Source organism: Capricornis sumatraensis, chromosome 14 (genome assembly GCF_032405125.1).
Source record: "Capricornis sumatraensis isolate serow.1 chromosome 14, serow.2, whole genome shotgun sequence".
Lineage (NCBI taxonomy): Eukaryota > Metazoa > Chordata > Mammalia > Artiodactyla > Bovidae > Capricornis > Capricornis sumatraensis.
In genome coordinates this window covers 52,237,127-52,255,731 of record NC_091082.1, presented here as the reverse complement: position 1 = coordinate 52,255,731, position 18,605 = coordinate 52,237,127, and the positions used below count along the sequence as shown (strand labels likewise).

The 18,605-nt window shown below is 40.2% G+C and overlaps 1 protein-coding gene across 2 annotated transcripts in view; it reads right to left on the bottom strand.

Moving 5' to 3' along the window:
* Positions 1-18,605, bottom strand: part of RERE (arginine-glutamic acid dipeptide repeats) — a 263,855-nt gene that overhangs the window by 140,202 nt on the left and 105,048 nt on the right. For both annotated transcript variants that reach the window (XM_068986550.1, XM_068986551.1), the window contains one exon: positions 18,243-18,347. In XM_068986550.1, coding sequence (XP_068842651.1) covers positions 18,243-18,347 — 105 coding nt within the window. The remainder of the gene's footprint in view (positions 1-18,242; positions 18,348-18,605) is intronic.

Genomic DNA, 18,605 nt, shown 5'->3' with positions numbered 1-18,605 from the left:
AAAAGTAAATCAGTCAACATTTGGAAGAGTTAACATTTCAAATCTATACACAAATGCAAAGGTCAAGACAGGAATTCATTAAAATCCAGAATCATAGTATTTGAAATTTTCTCTGATGGAAGCTTCCTAAGAGGCCCCCTGATCCCAGCCTTCTAGCTGAACAGAAGAAACCAAGGTGGAGGAGATAAAGGTGCTCTTTCGAGGGGTCCCGGTGAGTTAACTACAAAGGACCTCAAGCTGCTCTTTTTTTAATATAATTTAAAATCTAGAACCAAGAATTTAGGCACTGGCTAAAGGAATAAGAAGAATTTCCATGCTGATAACAAGATGCAATAAATATGGCCTCCACACAATAATATGAATATCAAGAAAAAACTGGTAAAATAATTTTTTAAAATAACACGTGAGACAGTGCTACATTCAAAATGGATAACCAATAAGGATCTACTGTATAGCATAGGAAACTCTACTCAAATGTTGGGTAGCAGGCTGGATGGGAGGGGAGTTTGGGGGAAAATGGATAACATATATATGTAAAGCTGAGTCCTTTCCCTGCACATCTAAAACTACTTCAACATTGTTCATCAGTTATATCCCAAGACAAAGTAAAAAGTTTAAAGTCGGGGGGGAAAAAAAAGGGTCAGAATACTAAGAAATGGGAAAAACATAATCCCAGAATAGTATCAGTTTTTTTTTTTAATAGAATAAACTTAGAGAAAAAAATAAATAGTGAGTGAGAAAGGATCTAGTTTCAAATCACTACCAAGACCTTGTTTCACTGTCTAAAGTTTTTATTTGTCTGTTCCACCCCTTGTCCCCCACCAGGCAGCATATCAGTCCACAACACGTGACTCCACCTTACCTCAGGCTCTTTGTGGACTTTACTGTCATCACCTGCTGTGATGATGTGAAGGAAAGAGTTGTAAGGACCACACTCAACATACACCCAACACATACATACATACATACATACACACACACACACACACACCACACACACAGCAGTTCAGAAAACAACTTTATTTTAAAATCCCACCATAATTTCTAATGAGTAGTATTTAAAGATTAAGCCTATCTCCTGACCAAAAATGTTGCTGGCTTTCCATACACTGGTATCAAACTATAATACGTAGGAACGGAGTGTCCCCAGAAAAAGACAGACTTTGGACCAAAGAAAGTGTGTCTATGACATACATCTGAATGTCTCTCTGTTCCTCCTGGGAGGTCTCTTGCAAATGCTGTTTTTTAGAAAAGGACCATGCCCTTGCTCCTGGCCACTGCAGCGGTGTGAATCTGGGGAGGGAGAGGCGACAGTGCAGCGGCTGTGGTGGCGACACAAGTATTAGCCTACACACACTCCTCCCTCTGCATGTGAGGAAGTGCTCAGAAGAGAACAATGTGCCAAATGCTACATGACATGGAAGTAGAGCCTCTTTTAAAACTTTAAGAAGTATAAAGAAAACATTAACACCTAAAGAGCCTGGCCAAACATATTGGTCATTAATTTAATTACCATAATTGCTAACACAATTCCTCAGATGGTCTTAATAGAACATGTTGACCAAAAACTACAGATGTTGTTAAGCTAACCACACCTACATAAGATTGGAGACTTGAACTTTGAATTAATACAAAAATACACTGAGCAATTATGTGTCAAGCACTTTCATATGGCTTGCTTCCAATCTTTATAACAACTGTGAGGAATATTTACCCCCATCACCCATGAGAAAACAGAAGTTCAGTTTGACAAATGTCACTTACTAAGTAGAATTTGAACCATATCATTCAGCTCCAGATGGAGTTTTCTCTCTTACCACAGATGCCACTCATTTAATTCAGCAAATTCATGCCAGAGGCCCATCTCAGGCACTCTACAGTCCGGTAAGGAAGACAATCAATCAAAGAGTCACAAGCAAACGTATAGTTCAGAGAACTCTGAGAGAAAGTCTAATTATCCCAACTGAATTAAAATGAACTCTTTTAGTTTAAATCCAAAGTTTTACAGAGCTTAAAGAGATTCAATTCATTTTCTTTCAGATTTGCTTTAAAGATATATTCAAGAACCTGACTCCTTGCCTGTCACAAACTGCTGAAGGCAGATGACCATCAGTTTGGGAGGAGATTCACAAACACACGCATAATTTCAAATCTCCCTTTTGCCCATACTGCTCTTTTTACTCTGTCAGACATGATGTTTTACAGCTTTAGAATAAATGTTTTTCTGTTTGAAGGACAACTTAGTTCAGTAATGACCAAAATATAAAATGAAAAATTAATTCAGAAGGAAAAAGCATCAGGACCAACAAACGACTGAAGATTTACAGACACGGTGGATACCAGGTTGCAGGTGTCAGGTTCTTTCGATTAATTCTTAGGCTAACACAACAGAGTCTAGCAAGTGGTCAAAGGCAGCAATCTATCATAAGCAGATTTTCAGGCTCTGCAAAATTTATGTTGACAGAGGAACACTTTAAATGTAAGTATCAACCTCAGACTCTGATTCAAGATGCTGACAAGAAAAGCTAGTAACATGGTAATATCTGGGGGAGCTTTTACTTTCATGTTCTTCTGGAAACATATGGTGTCTTCCCCGGTATCCCCGATATGCAGCAGGATGGCAACAGTACGTCACACTGCAGCTCACCAGCCTCCTTTCCAAGTCCACACCACCCAGGGCTGAGGCAGTATCCCCAACAAGGGGCGACTCCCCATGTGCTGCACCTCCACCTCCACCCCCACCTCCACCAGACAAGCCTCAGAGCAGAAGGTAGCTGGTCAGCAAGTAGTCTCCCAAAAGTATTTTCCCAAGACGGGAACATGTGGTACAAATGCACAGCACATAAAATAGTGCTCTAATGACTTACTTCAGGGGACTGGAAACAGAAATTTGACTGTTAACAATAGAGGGTCCCCACAGATTCCAGTAGTTACTACAAGACCTCATGGTCTAATGAGCTGGCCATACGCGAGCTCCCACAGACCAGCGGCCAGCCAAGTGGGAGGACCCAGCCAGAGGTGGTCCAGCTACCCATATAGCTTCTTGTACACATCTGATCTGCCGAAGGTAAAAAAAATTTAAGGAGAATTAAAGAACCTATGACAGAAAGGCAGTTCCACAACTGTTTTCTTCACAAGTGTTCCTCTAACTCAAACAGTGGATTTTCTGAAATGAGGCAGAAACTTGAGTCCTGCAGGGCTCCCACATGTGAAAGCAAGGCTGAAGCATCCAGCTCCTCCAGACTCAAGAACAGAGGACGCCACACTCACAGGAGAGATGAGAATGGAAGAGTAGAGGTGCTTCTAAGAGAACTGAAGAAGAGCAAGTTCCAGAAGCAGTGCTACCTGAGGTGGGGAAAGGTCAAACTGGTCACCGGCCCCCAATTAACGAAAGCAATGACAGCCCTCAAAGGAATGGGAAGAGAGAGTTAAAAACGGCAGGTAATAAGTACAATAACCTTCAATCATCCCTGTGTAATTCACCTCCTTAATCCCAACACCAAAGTGAAACTGCTAGGAGCCAGGTTATACCTCAATAATATTTTTGTTGACGGGAACGTACTGTCAGCCTTCCTAAACCCTACCACCCAAACCAGGGCCTCCTCACACAGCTATTAACCATGCACAGCTCTGCGCTCACACAGGAGGAGCTCACAGGGAGAATTCCTCCGTCACTGATGTACAGGACACTCTTCCTGGTCCTGTGAGAGTCTCTCATCTGCACGGTCTTTTCTGTCGTATGCTTCCTGTCATCCTCACAAAGGCACAAAACTTAAGTGTCACTTCAAAATTTTTTCCAACTTCTATCAGAAGGACAAAGAGAAGAAACAAAAAGGGACAATTGATAAAATTCAAAAACTTCTTATCTACTTGGGTCAGAATTCAACTTGTTCTGTATCTGCTTATCATGACTGGCTCCTTAAGTCAACAACGGTGACAGCCATCTGCCTGAGCCTGGTTTGCAAACAGGACACACAAAAAGCACAACCGCTCCTCAGAGAAAAGGCTGGTGCCCAGGGCCGTCAAACAGGGAGCACAAGGCCTGGCCTTGTCGATGCTTCCACCTTCTCAGGCAGTGACTCCTCCTGTCACTCCTTTCCTACAGAATTCGAAAGTCACACGACAAAATACCCATACAGAACAAATGCCATCTTTTCCGAAAACAAAGATTACAAACGAAAAACCTGGAACCTCAGTTTCTAACACAAATGTCACTGAATATGATTCTTTTTTTAATTGCCAAGAAATTTTCCACCAGCTCCAAAAGAAAGAATGGACTGCTTCCTTTGGAAGCAATAGAAAATACCATGCCATAACCATTCATTTCTTTAAAAATCCATTTTTACCTGATACTGTTGCAACCACAATGTAAAACCTGCACGTCAAAATGTACGTACTATTTCAGACTTTGCGAAAAGATTGCAAGAATTATAATTTGCTCTGGCAAACAGGCTCTCAACCAAAACAAGTTCCACCCACCTTCAAAGCAACCAATAGCTGCCCACCTACCACCCTCCCTAAAACATCCAAACAGAGCAGCTCTTGGGCCCAGGCGTCCCCACCAGCCACACGTAGCCTGGCAGCCTGCAGGTCTGCTCTGCAGGTGCTGAAGGTGAACGGGCTCCGCAGCAGGGACCCAGTGAGGCTCGCTTTAAATCGGCACCAGAGAGGAAGGGGTGAGGGAACGGGAAAGAGGACAGAGATCCACGACACTCTACACCTGCTTCGTGCGTCTCTGAGCAGACCCCACTCTCAGCTCTGGTCACACACTCTGTACTACCACCTACATGGCCAGCCGGGACTGAATGCAAGGCTCTCAGAAACATGCACTAGGAATGATGAGATGATTCATACACATCCTCAGAAGTGAGAGACGACAGCCCAAATCATCACACTCCTTCGGGGAGGCCAGAGAGAGAACGCCTACCTGCAGGGGCTGAACGGATCATCCATGACTAAGAGAGGCTCTGGTGAGTCTAGCTGTGTCCCTGCACCTCCACTTACTGTGGAAACTCTGCCCTTTTCTACTCTCACAACTCAAAATGGAGGCACATGCGGTCTGAGAGCCCTCGCGGAGCTCGCACTGAGCTTGTGCTATGACCTAAGCCTTCACGCAGAACGCAGAAACTTCCCCCTCACACTGACAGGACTGAGCATGTGCTGTGACCCTCCCTCATCCATACACTGTCTCTCCACGCAATCAATCTCAACCCTGCTGTTTCCGTAAATAAAGCCCAGCCAACAGACTGCAGCTTCTCCCGCATACCAAGCTAGTGTGAAGGGAAGTGGGGCCGTGGAAAGGGGATCCCAGACAGCCAACTCCAGGGGCCTCGCTGGCCCGCCACCCACAGGCTGCAGACAAACACCCTGCGCTGTCCAGACAACAGCAAGTTCTGTTTGGTCTTTTTTTATTTTTTTTTAAAGATAAATTATGGTTTTAAATAGCAAGATGAAGAAATAGAATTAAAAAGCACAGTTATGCATGATTATACCTGAGACTAATGAACAGAATATTGGCATCTACCTAAAAACAGAGTAGCGGCTACATTAGGGAAAGAACCCCACAAATTTCTTGTGGAAAACTGTAAACATTGGGGAAAGGATACACGAGCAGTTCTGGCCAAGTTCTGGAATACTGGGTATCACTGCAGCCACAGGCACACAGTGGACAGTATAGCTGCAGAGCGGCTCAACAATACTGGATTTTATACAAAGAGTATAAGCTCCCTTAGATAAGAAGTTCTAAAATTGCCTAAATAAGACATAAAACATCTAAAGTGATACAAACTCAACCAGGGGTGTTTAGCAAAAGGAATGTACTGCTAACAATAAAAACACCACAAAGGTTCAAATCGAGAGGCCAACAAACGCCCAGGCACCTAAAAAATCTCAGTTTAGTTCTCTTGATTCAGAACTGGAGGCAACTCTTTGGAACACTGCCCGTGAAGCAAAATTCATTTAAAATTAAATCAGAAGCGATTTCTAAAGTCACATAGACATACTGAGCACTAAAAAGTATCCAAGTCTGTATCAGCCCAGACATTTTTGGTTAAAATCCTGAAAAACACATTTTATGCCCTCACCTTTGACCTCCACTTCCAACAAAAGAAAAGCTGGGCTGTCAGCCATATAAGAAATCCCAGTTCTGGATGTGTATGTGGGCTTAGTTTCCATTTGTAAACTAAGAAATGATTCTGAATGTTATTACTTAGTTATAATTTAAAAAGAAAAGGAACACCATGAAACTCCCCCAAATTTATAAAGGACAAGAGAGGGTAGGAAAGAACAGTGCCAATTCTGTTTGTCATTAATGTAATCAAGTGCGGAAAAATTAAAAGCTGCTTAAAAGGATACACAGGGTCCTCAGGATTCCCAAAGTAAACGCAGGATCCATTCCATTTCCTTGGATCTCCTGTTTATGCTTTCAGATAAACTGAACTGAGACTAAGATTAAATGAAAAACTCCTGTCATGCTAAAAAAATTGTAACATGAGAATTCACTTAAACAAGTTTTACCTTTGACCTACAATGTGAAGCAAGTAGCTACACGTTGGAAGAGCGTCTTCCCTACTGGTATGAATGTGTGTGTGACTAGAAACTGCCTAGAGAAAAAAAGCCCTCTAAAGACAAGAACAACTGAATTAAAACCCAGCTGTGCATTTAGTCTCTATGTCATGTTCAACTCTTTGCAACTCCAAGCCTGCCAAGCATCTCTGTCCATGGAATTTTCCAGGCAAGAATATTAGAGTGGGTAGCCATTCCCTTCTCCACAGGATCTTCCCAAACCAGGGATAGAACCCAGGTCCCCTACATTGCAGGCAGATTGTTTACCGACTGAACCACAAGAGAAGCCCCATAAAAGCTCCTAAATTGCTTACTTGAAGAAATCAAATAAAATAATAATTTAATAAATTCATCATTACTCTGAAAATCCATGGGAACCATTCCACAGACAACAGCACAAACCTCAAACGGAGTCCACTGAAGACCCAGCTCTAAGTTCAATCCAACCTCAGAATATGGGGTCAGCCCTCCTCCTCAAGGAGAAAATTAAGGAGCCCTGAGACCTGAAAAGTAGTTAAGCTAATAAACCCCTTTTAACCACACATTCCAATTCTAGAAATGGTCCTGATTTCCACCGACCAAGCATATTCAAAAGCAGAGATATTACTTTGCCGACTAAGATCCGTCTAGTCAAGGCTATGGTTTTTCCTGTGGTCATGCATGTATGTGAGAGTTGGACTGTGAAGAAAGCTGAGCGCCGAAGAATTGATGCTTTTGAACCGTGGTGTTGGAGAAGACTCTTGAGAGTCCCTTGGACTGCAAGGAGATCCAACCAGTCCATTCTGAAGATCAGCCCTGGGACTTCTTTGGAAAGAATGATGCTAAAGCTGAAACTCCAGTATTTTGGCCACCTCATGCGAAGAGTTGACTCATTGGAAAAGACTCTGATGCTGGGAGGGATTGGGGGCAGGAGGAGAAGGGGACGACTGAGGATGAGATGGCTGGATGGCATCACGGACTTGATGGACGTGAGTCTGAGTGAACTCCGGGAGTTGGTGACGGACAGGGAGGCCTGGCATGCTGCGATTCATGGGGTCGCAAAGAGTCAGACACAAGTGAGCGACTGAACTGAACTGAATTGAAGCATGGTCCTATGCTGGGGACACCTTGGAACTCTGCTCAGTCCTTACGGCCTCCAAGATCCAGGACTTATTTTCTCTCCCAGCTGTCTTGAACACTGAAAGTGAAAGTTGCTTAGTTGTGTTCAACTCTTTGTGACTCCATGGACTCTACTCCATGGAATTCTCCAGGCCAGGATACTGGAGTGGGTAGCCTTTCCCGTATCCAGAGGATCTTCCCAACCCAGGGAATCGAACCCAAGTCTCCCACACTACAAGTAGATTCTTTACCAGCTGAGCCACAAGGGAAGCCCAAGAACACTGGAGTGGGTAGATATCCCTTCTCCAGGGGATCTTCCCAACCCAGGAATCGAACCCAGGTCTCCTGCATTCCAGGCGGATTCTTTACCAAATGAGCCATCAGGGAAGTCCTACTAGATGCTTTCTTACTCCTGACAACCTGCCTGGACCTCAACTTCTGCCACCACGCTTGTCCAACTCGTCATCTGGCTGCTTGCAGAGCTATATTCGCAACTTGCACAACAGACACCCTAGCGCTGGGTCTTCCCAGAAGCCCTGTGACCTTGGTTACCTCTACACTGTCTCCGGATCCCAGACCTCCTAGTCCTCTCTCCTCCAATTAATTCCTAGTGAACAACAAGTGAAAGATGAACACTTCTAAACAGATTAAAGGGGCACCAAGCAGGTAAAATGCACATATTACACTAATAGATTCTTTCTAAAACTAAAAAGGTCTATTAGATAAAAACTGACTGAATAATCACTCTGTCCACCATAATTCTAATTTTTGGTGAGCAGAAAATTTATGTTTATCAAAGGTAAAGTAAGAGCTATAACATGGAAATTTCTTAGACTTTAAAGTGCTTGCTACTCTCCAGAAATACAAAAATGTCTTATTTACAAACAAGAAGTTAAAAAGCAAAAAATAGCAATGAAAAGTTAATATTCAGGAAACTCCAGAGAAAAACACTCACTGGAAGAAAGATACCCTATTTGACATTTAATCAGTACAACTGATTAAAATACTGAAGAGTACTACGACTACTACTCTTCAATACTGTAGTACTACTACTCTTCCCTTCAAGAGATGAGAAGGTTTCAGAAACAGCTTGTTTAAATTGTATTCTGAAGTCGCCCCTGGTGTGTGGAAATGGACCTGAGTTTTATATTTATGTTGACCTTATAGCCAGCATGCATGCTGGTTTATCTTAACACATCTAATCATTAGTTCACAGATTTTCTCTGGTAAAAATACTGCATCATTTTAATAAAAGTTCATTTCTTCATTCCCAATCCTCACATAGCTTCTTTTTCATGCCTTAATGGTGATGGGAGTCTTTCTGTTGTTTCTGATTTTAGACAAAATACTTCCAACACTTTACCTTCAAGGATGGTATCTGCAGTAGCTTTTCAGTAACTATTCTGTCAGAATGAGGGAGCTGCATTCTACAGTTGACTTGCTAAGAGGTACCCCCCTCCCTGTCCCCACAAATACTGAATGGGTGTTGAATTTCATCAAGTGCTTTTTCTCCATCAAGATGATTGTATTTTTTTTCTTCTTTAATATGTTTTAAAAAAAATAGTAAAGTATGCTACAGATAAATTATTATTAAACTATTTGTGTATTCTATAAACCCAATTTGAGTAAGTATTTTTTAATACTTTGCCAGATTTCGTTTCACCACATTTTATTTAAAAATTTTATATGCATGTTTGTGATCTATAAATCTTACTTTTTTATCTGGTTTTGGAATAAAGGTTTTACTTGCCTCATAAAATAACTTGGGGAACCTACACCATTTTTCTCCATTCTCTAGAATGCTGGTAGAATTCACCTGTAAAGCGTGAGTTTAATTTTTTTTCTTGTTGTCCTAATGAGAACAAAAGGAGAAGTTCTGTACAAATTATGAAAACTGCCTTTAAAGGGAGAAGGCATGCATTTCTTACCTACTTCTTCATTCCAGCCTTAAATCTGGGTGTTATGGCTACCACTCCATCACCACCTTGAGCACAAACTAACAGCTAAAGTTAAGGATCACAGAGGTGATGCAAAGCCTCATACCAGCCTAGGATTGCTTCCTTTCAGACTTTGCTTATGTAAGAAATAAAAGTTCTATTTTGTTTAAGCCTAGTATTCAGTCTCTTTCTGACAGTTCTAGCAATGACATTCTTACTATTTATTTTATCTGATTCAAGTTGATGACACACAGTTTCTTCCAACATTTTGTAATTTTTGACAGCTCAGCAGTCAAAGATATTTTATCTGTAGATAGTCTACACGTTTGAATTAGGGCATGTACTTCCCCCCAAATTGCACTTGCTTCTGTCAGGTGTCCATGGTGGCTTTCTATATTATCTTCTCATGACAGTTCTTGTATTTCTCAGGAGTGCAAATTTAAGCCTCAACTGTCTTGGGAGCAAGGCCCAAAGTTACGAATTATAAGAGGACTTCTCCATTTTTTCCCCCTGTTCCTTTTTTGGTCTGGAGTCCAAAACCTAGACATGTTTCTCTGTCATTTTCCTCTGGTCCCAGATATGTTAACTAGTTTACCCTTCCACCAAAAGAATAGGCCTTCAATGACTCTAACTTTACACAGGCTCTCAGCTCCAACTTCCTAAACCCCTGAAATCAGAACCTCATCTCCTATACCTGCTGAGTGTCAAAACCAAAGATCTGCATGAAGATGAGCAATGACTCAATTCCTCTCACTGCGACTCCTGAACTCTTCAGTTTCTCTTCATTCTTGTGAGCTCAGCTCTGCATTTAAAAGTTCTGTGGTATTTTATGCAGTATTTGTAGATGTTCACTACAAAAGGGTTTTTGGAATGATCAAATCTGGGTTTTGGTCCTATTTTATTAAAGTTCTTCAGTAGGCTGTGTTTCCAAACACATATGCTGTCTCTCAACTGTCTCGAATTCCTGCCACCTCTGGTGAATGTTTCAAGAGCTCAAATGTGATGACACAGGAAAAGCAAACCAGAGAATATGTATATGCAGCTCCAGCTTTTTGTCCCCAAAAGCTGTACAAAGACCATGAGTCATTATGAGTAGAAAAGATGACTTCACTAAAACAGAAGTGAATTTTGAAATGTCTCAGATCCAAATTCACTGAAATAAGGAAAATCCACTCACACTGTCACTTTTCAGCTGAAGTACAAATATTTATGTTGAAAAAGCATGATCACAATGTTATTTGATCATGCTATTTAAATCATGAAAAAACCATAAATGTCCAATAATATGAATTGAATAGAAAAATTATGGCACATCCCCAGGATGGTATATACAAGGTGCTCGTCACAAATGTTTGTAAAATGTTTCATGACATGGAACTATGTTCTTAACAGAAGAAGATGAACGAATAGAGAAATGTGTGATTACCTGTACATTATGTATAACCAACATATTAATTATAATCTTAATATATACACAAATGCCTATACAAGCACACAGATATATATTTAAGGAAAAACACAATATGATTTATAGAATTACCATTATAACAGTTTTTTTTGCTTCTTTAATTTTTTAATTTGTCAAGTTATTCTCTAGTAACTACATGTTTTTCTTTATTAGAAAAACAATTTATTTCCCAAAACAGCCAGAAGAAAATATGTTGTATATGAATCAATGTATGATGAAACCATAGAAATTAACAGCACAAAGTTTTGAGTCAAACAGCATTGGGGTTTCCTGTTTACTAACTGTATGCCTTAGGCATCTATTTAATATAATATCAGTTTTTCCTCATTTATAAAATAAAGATAATGTCAACCTAACTAAGCTTTTATAGGAACAAAATAATCTAAGACAAAGTAAGCATTCACTGCATGGCAGTAGGAGTTGTTATCCCACACACCTTGAACAGATGATATTACAAATTTGATTCCTAGAGGTCGCACTAAGAAATATCAAATGATAAACCTACTAAAATTGCAGCTCAAGAAGTCAAAATCTATCCATGTGTGAGAGAGAGCAGTCCAGGACAGGAAACTGGAAGTAAAGATAGGACACTGAGATGAAGTTTTCTACTGTTAAAGATGAGAGAATTACAAATAAGGAAAAAGTAAAAAAAAAAAAATTAGCAAGAATCTTGTGGTATTAGAATTGGAAAGTTTGGTATGAACTCATGGACAGACAGACAGACACACATAAACACACAGACACACACATACACAGAAATGTAGATACAAACACAGCATGAGTCATCTCCCTGACCCTCAGCCTCCAAGCCCTGTTCACTCTGGAGGCCTGAGAACATGATACAAAGCAGTGAACACATGGAGCACCTGATCCGGGTTCCTAAGTATTATTCACCAAAATCTGACCTCAAAATGAATGATAGTAACAAATCATAACCTTATAATCCCCTTATAAGGAGATCAAACCAGTCAATTCTAAAGGAAATCAACTCTGAATATTCGCTGGAAGGACTGATGCAGAAGCTGAAGCTCCAATACTTTGCTCACCTGATGTGAGCTGACTCACTGGAGGAGACCTTGATGCTGTGAAAAATTGAGGACAAGAGGAGAAGGTGGTGGCAGAGGATGAGATGGTTAGCTATCACCACTAACTCAATGGACATGAATTTGAGAAAACTCTGGGAGATATCAAAGGACAGAGGAGCCTGGCTGCTGCAGTCCATGGGGTTGCAAAGAGTCACAAAAGACATATCAACTAAACAACAATGACAACACATTAACTGGCAACCATTAGTCCACCCTGATATAAATAAATAAGGAAGAAGGTATCTACAGGGTCTCAAAGCAACTACCTTTCAAAATGGTCATCAATCATAAAAGGAAAAAGAAAAACTGTACAACTGCAAAACCTGGCAAATACCACCTTCTTCAACAAATAAGAACGAACATTACCAGTAATGGGACAAACTAGCATTGTTTAACATGACAGGATATAAAAAAAAGAACACATGACATTTGTAGTGTCCCTGTTAAAGATATATGATGTAAATCTAATGAGAATGTAAAGTGAGCAACAGTCTATAAAACAATTATCTGATAATCTCCCAAAGCACCAATATCATGGTGAAGGAAGGAGAAACTTGTCCGGATTGAAAGAGACTAAACAGACCTATGACAACTAAACACACAATGCTGCACTAGATTCCTTTTGCTATAGCCTTTTGTTTAAAAACTTCAGAAGGGTCTGAGAACTCCAGGGCAATAATATTTCCTTGACAATTTCCTGATTCTGAAGGCAATATTGGGGTTATGTAAGAAAATGCCCTTGTTCACAGGAAATACACAGATGATCAGAGTGTGATGTAACCTCCTGGTGACAATTATTTTCAAATGGTTCAGTTAAAGAGAGGTTTTTTACTGCACTTGCAACAGTTCTGTATGATCAAGACTGTTTCCAAACAAAGTAAAATAAAATGAATCACGCAAGTAAAACACTCAGTACAGTGTCAGGTAAACAATTTCGCTATGATTAATAACATGACTGCCACCATCATGGGGAATATTAAATACAAATTCTTGCAAGTGCCTCTGTTTATAATTACTACTAAATGTAAGGATAATAATACTTAAGCTTCAATACTGCTTTAAAAAAAAAACCCCGTGCTTCCTGGAAAAAGATAAACAGAGAGGGCACAGCTGAATTCAGGTGATCTACTTGCTTTCTACCTGATTACCAAGAGATGACTCATGTTCAAGGAGCAAAGAACCAAGAATATAATCAGATGTTTCATGCTACAGCCAAAGTCTTGGAATAGTCCACTGATGCTTGTATAAAACAGTATTACAGAGTGGGATTGCCCAAGAGCCAGCTGATACACAGAATGCCACATTTTAAATAACATGTTCACCTTCCTATCCCTTTTTCCTTACTATTCCTAAACACACCTTAGAGACCCAAGGTACTCTTATTTAGCAAGGGGAAACAAAGGGACTGGATCCCAGGAAAATCCATGCTTAATAATTTAAGAATTAAGGCACCTCTTTCACATGGCCACTCTGCAAATCTGTTCTTCCTAGGACCCCACTCACTATTTCCTCCTTCCCCTCCTAACTCACTGGTCTGAGGCAGAAAGGTAAGGAAAACTTTTTCAAGAAATGAAAGGTATAGACTCAGAAAAGGTCAAAATTCTCACGCGTGTGCGGCACACACACACACACACACACACACACACACAGAGCACTGGCCAATAGGTTGAACCTACAGAGGTGGGGGGATGGGAAGATGAGGGAAAGAACAAAAATTCAATAATCCCCACCCCGAGCTACATGGAGAACACGCTCATTTGCTATAAAAAGCCCAAATCGCTCTGTTTTTTTTTCAATTTTGCCTCGCAAATTTTTCAATAAAATATTCTGACTAGAAATGTATTATTTCACATCAACATCACTCACACACTTATTGTAACTGTTGAGTCAGTTTCATCATGGTCAATGAAGGAATTTACCATACATTTTTAGCAACTGTATGTTTTCAAAGATTTCATCATATTCCAAGGAAAAGCAAGAATCCCCAGTGCTCGGACGTCTACACATCAGCAAAATCAATCTCACAGTTAACAATCCACCTAGTAGAAGGGAGACTTCTTAGGAAGTAGCTCACGTTTAGCTTTTGGATTTAACATTTTACAGGGTATTAAAAAAGATATTTCTCAATCTTTTCTTCCAAAGAAAATTTATAATTATTTTTACAATTCCTGAGAAGCAACTAAAAATCATAACAGTTTACAAAAGCTACCCTGTTTTTGTTTTCCCCATTTTACTAAAGCTGAAAACAGTCCAGGAAGTACAAGCTTTACCTATGGACACAAAGATGAAGTGGCAGCACAGATCAGAACCCAGGCTGCCTGAGTCCGAAAGGGGAGCTCTTTCCAGGCTGCTGGTCTTAACAAAAGGATCAAGAAGTCAGATTAAATGTCCATGAGATACCAGACAAACAAACAACAGGGGCAGGAAATGGATGGATGGAACTAGGTCTCTATGCCTGGCTGTTTTTCTAAGCAAGGACCAATCCTACTTTAGTTCCACCAAGGATATTGGTGTTTTGGCCAAATACATATATACGGGCAACTTGGTGTTATGTACTAGGACCTCTGAGCTGAAATTTATTGACTTATTTAAAGTTTCTAACCAGATTTTAGATAAGTCTCTTCAAAGAAAATGAGAACATAGTGAGATTATGTTGCAGGGCATGCTGAACGCAGAAGTAAATTTGGAGTGAAATTTATCTATGGAGCAAAAGTGAGCACTCCCTGAGTGCAGAAACATTAAAACTAACTCCAAAAGGAAACTCCAGTTACTGAAGGTTCCAAGTTCTCTCTCATTTGCCACCCCTTTGTAGTCTGTACTGTTCAGTTCAGTTCAGTCGCTCAGTCGTGTCCGACTCTTTGCAACCCCATGAACTGCAGCATGCCAGGCCTCCCTGTCCATCACCAATTCCCAGAGTCCACCCAAACCCATGTCCATTAAGTCGGTGATGCCATCCATACTTAAAGCTAAAAGGACTTCTCTGGTGGCTCAGACTGGGGTTCAATTCCCAGGTCAGAAAGATCTCCTGGAGAAGGGAATGGTTACCCACTCCAATATTCTTGCCTGGAGAAGTCCATGGACAGACGAGCCTGGTGGGCTACAGTCCATGGAGTTGCAAAAAGCCGGACACGACTGAATGACTGATAACTCTTCAATAAAGCTAGAAACATCTACTTCTGTATTTTTTGCTCAAGTTTAGTTCCTTAAATGTCATAGTTAGCAAGAACACAATATGACAATCCCTGAGCTAAGATCCTTAGGACTAGAGGATATTCAGAAGTAAGAACTTCTTGGATTTAGGAAGTTCCATAGTTTATATATCACGTAATACCCCAGCAGTGTCAAAGCAATGACCCCTATCCTATCATACTGGTAATTTGTAGTAAAAGTTGTGCAAAAAGCAAAGTGAACTATATTAGGAGTATAACAAGTTTCATATCAGTTCAGGCCAACTCTGACCTCATGGTCAAAAGAGCTTTAGTACCCAACTTAGAAATTTTTTTGATTTTCAGCACTGTCAAGAATGTAATAATCAAGTTAGGGAGGCAAAGTAGCCTATAAAAGGATCTATGATAAATGTCAGAAGAAGAAAAAAAAACCTAACATTCAGTGCTGGCTAAGATGCTAAATAAATTACGGAAAGTTACATAAATCAACTGTTAACTACTATCAGAAAATTTGCTATGGAAATAACTTCATCTTAAACTTCAGTTTTAGCTGTTCACTTAAAGGGTTCCCACACTAATTAAAGGGAGGGAAACAGTCATCAAAGTTCAGAGTCACAGAATCATTCTTTAACCTCCAGTGGTCTTATTGATCAGTCGGTGCACCATCTCACAGGATTATTACAACAGTCTGATAATCCTCCGCAGATGACTCGGGGCACTAAGTCAGCACACAACACCTGGCAGACACCATCCCATGCTGGTCCCGCTCATCCAAATGATAGATAACCATACAGAAACCAGCTCATCACACCGCCCCCTCCCTCACAAACCTGAAACAAAGGCAGAAACAAAGAGCATGCACCCGGAGCATTCTAAGGACTGGGTTGTGTATAAGCCAGGAGGAGAAGACACACAGTTTTCTGAACTCTGCTAAATCACACGAACACTTCTGATGATTTGAGAAACTATGGGACGTATACATCAAACCTAGAACTTCAGAGGGAGAAGGTAGTGTTCACAGTGAAACCAGTGAGCTTGGGTCACGTTGGCTCCTCACTGGAAACATTCGCATTCACTTTTTGAGACCTGCCACCAACTTACCACTTACAAGGACACATTAAAAATTTTATTTAATGAACTGCTCAATTCATCCAACAACCCCCAAGCTCTTACACTACACCAAACACAAGCTGGACACAGGGAACAAGAACAGAAATGAACAAATGGGACTAAGGCCAAAGCACTAGAGTGATTCAGGATGCAGAGCCTGTAAAAGTGCTGCTACAGGCATGGTTTGGTGTTGTCTTTTCAGCTGAGGTAAATAATAATAGATTCCTCTATCACACATCTAACCCAGGTTTTAAAGCGAAACTGATGGCAAGTATCAATAAAGTATAACGACTGCCAGCAACATGTAAAAACATGAGACAAGAGTTTGAGTCTCCAGCTTAACACAGGTAAGTTACAAATCACTCTAAATAAGCATTCTGCAAAAAATAGATGTAAAACCAAAACTAGTGAAAAAAGAATCTGACTGGCTCTTATGAACCCAAGAGCTAAACACTTAAAACACAAAATTCCCTCAAACAGTCTAACTTGTGCAATATGACAGCTACTATCAAAAAGTTAAATAAACACAACATCACTGTAATAACAGACAACTGTGCATCCAGACAGAAGACCAAGTTCGAGTGTCCCACACTTCACTGGGGCAACAAAAAGATATGGCCAGGCAGCTAATTAAAACATATATAAAATAAACATTCTGAAACAGAAGGTGCTATTTAAATATTAATGCTGATCACCTTCTCTGTCATTGGAATAGAGCATACTTTTGAAAATTAAAACGAAGCTCAAATTCATTCCTTTTTTTTAAAGGTAAGCAAAAAAGGTGACTACTACCCCATAGCTATTGTCTAGTATACATATGGAGAGAAAGACTAATATGTATGTTCCAACAGAGCCTAATGCAGCCTCTTAGAACCACAAAAAAGAATATGTTGCCTTTTATTGACCCTAGTTTGATGAGCTAAACAGCAACATTCTAAATGTTATCTATCATTTCTCAGCATCTCCCAGAAACAAGTTTTCACTAAAACAACACAAATCGTACAATTATACTTAACGTAGTTCTCCCACTAACTTCCTTGAGCCAAGCATCTTTCATTTCTTTCTCAATCGCTATACTTGCAGATTATGTCTTGATTGTCCTGAGCAAGCATAGACTACCTGGTCATCTAATGACTTTCTCTCTTTTTTTAAAATCCTTAATAAAACACACAGTCACATGAGTGATACAAGATAAATATGAATACATACAGTCTTACAGACATTCTCTCATGGGATGAGTTAAAATTACAGCCTACTGGAGACAATTTCTTCCGTTAAATTATAGTATTTTGACTCTGTTACTTTTCATTCAAAAAGTAATAATTCTATTTACCAAGATGGCTGAGAAATGGATGTATCCATCTTATACTAGCAGCCCTATTAGATATTTCAGTGAGTGTTCCTGGGGATTTATTAAGGGAACAAATTACTAATCAACACAACCACAATGTCCTAGTATTTTCAGTACGGTATAATGGAAGGTTTAAATGAATGTGTATGAGAGTACAGTTCATAATAAGTTCAAAATACAAACCAACGAAACATATGTCTTTATCTTGCGCTCTGCAAACCCAAACTTCTCACTTTTCCTTTTCTTAACAATGAGTGAGGCGGCGGGGGGGGGCAAGCTGCTTTAGATACCACAGACATTAATTACAGCTCTTTTCAAAGAGATTTACTACAGGACTTTGTGTCTCTCTCTCTTTCTGTTTCATTTTAGGAGTATATGCCCAGAAGTGCAGACAAATACACACACACGTGCGCGCGTGAGAACCTAAAGTTCTCAACCTAGGGGCCCATGTGATGCACTTACCTTGTCTCAGGGTTGTAGCCTAGTATGTAGAAGAATGAATCCACTCGGGCTTTAAACTCTCTAGCAGCAAATATGTCAGAAAAATGGGAGATGTTACACTTCCCTCTGAAAATAAACAAACAAAAAATGTTAGCAATACCATCAACTGCTTTGTATATCAAAATACTGCTGGACAGAAGAATTGATGTTTTTGAACTGTGGTGCTGGAGAAGACTCTTGAGAGTCCCTTGGACTGCAAGGAGATCCAACCAGTCCATCCTAAAGGAGATCAGTCCTGGGTGTTCATTGGAAGGACTGATGCTGAAGCTGAAACTCCAATACTTTGGCCACCTCATGCAAAGAGCTGACTCATTTGAAAAGACC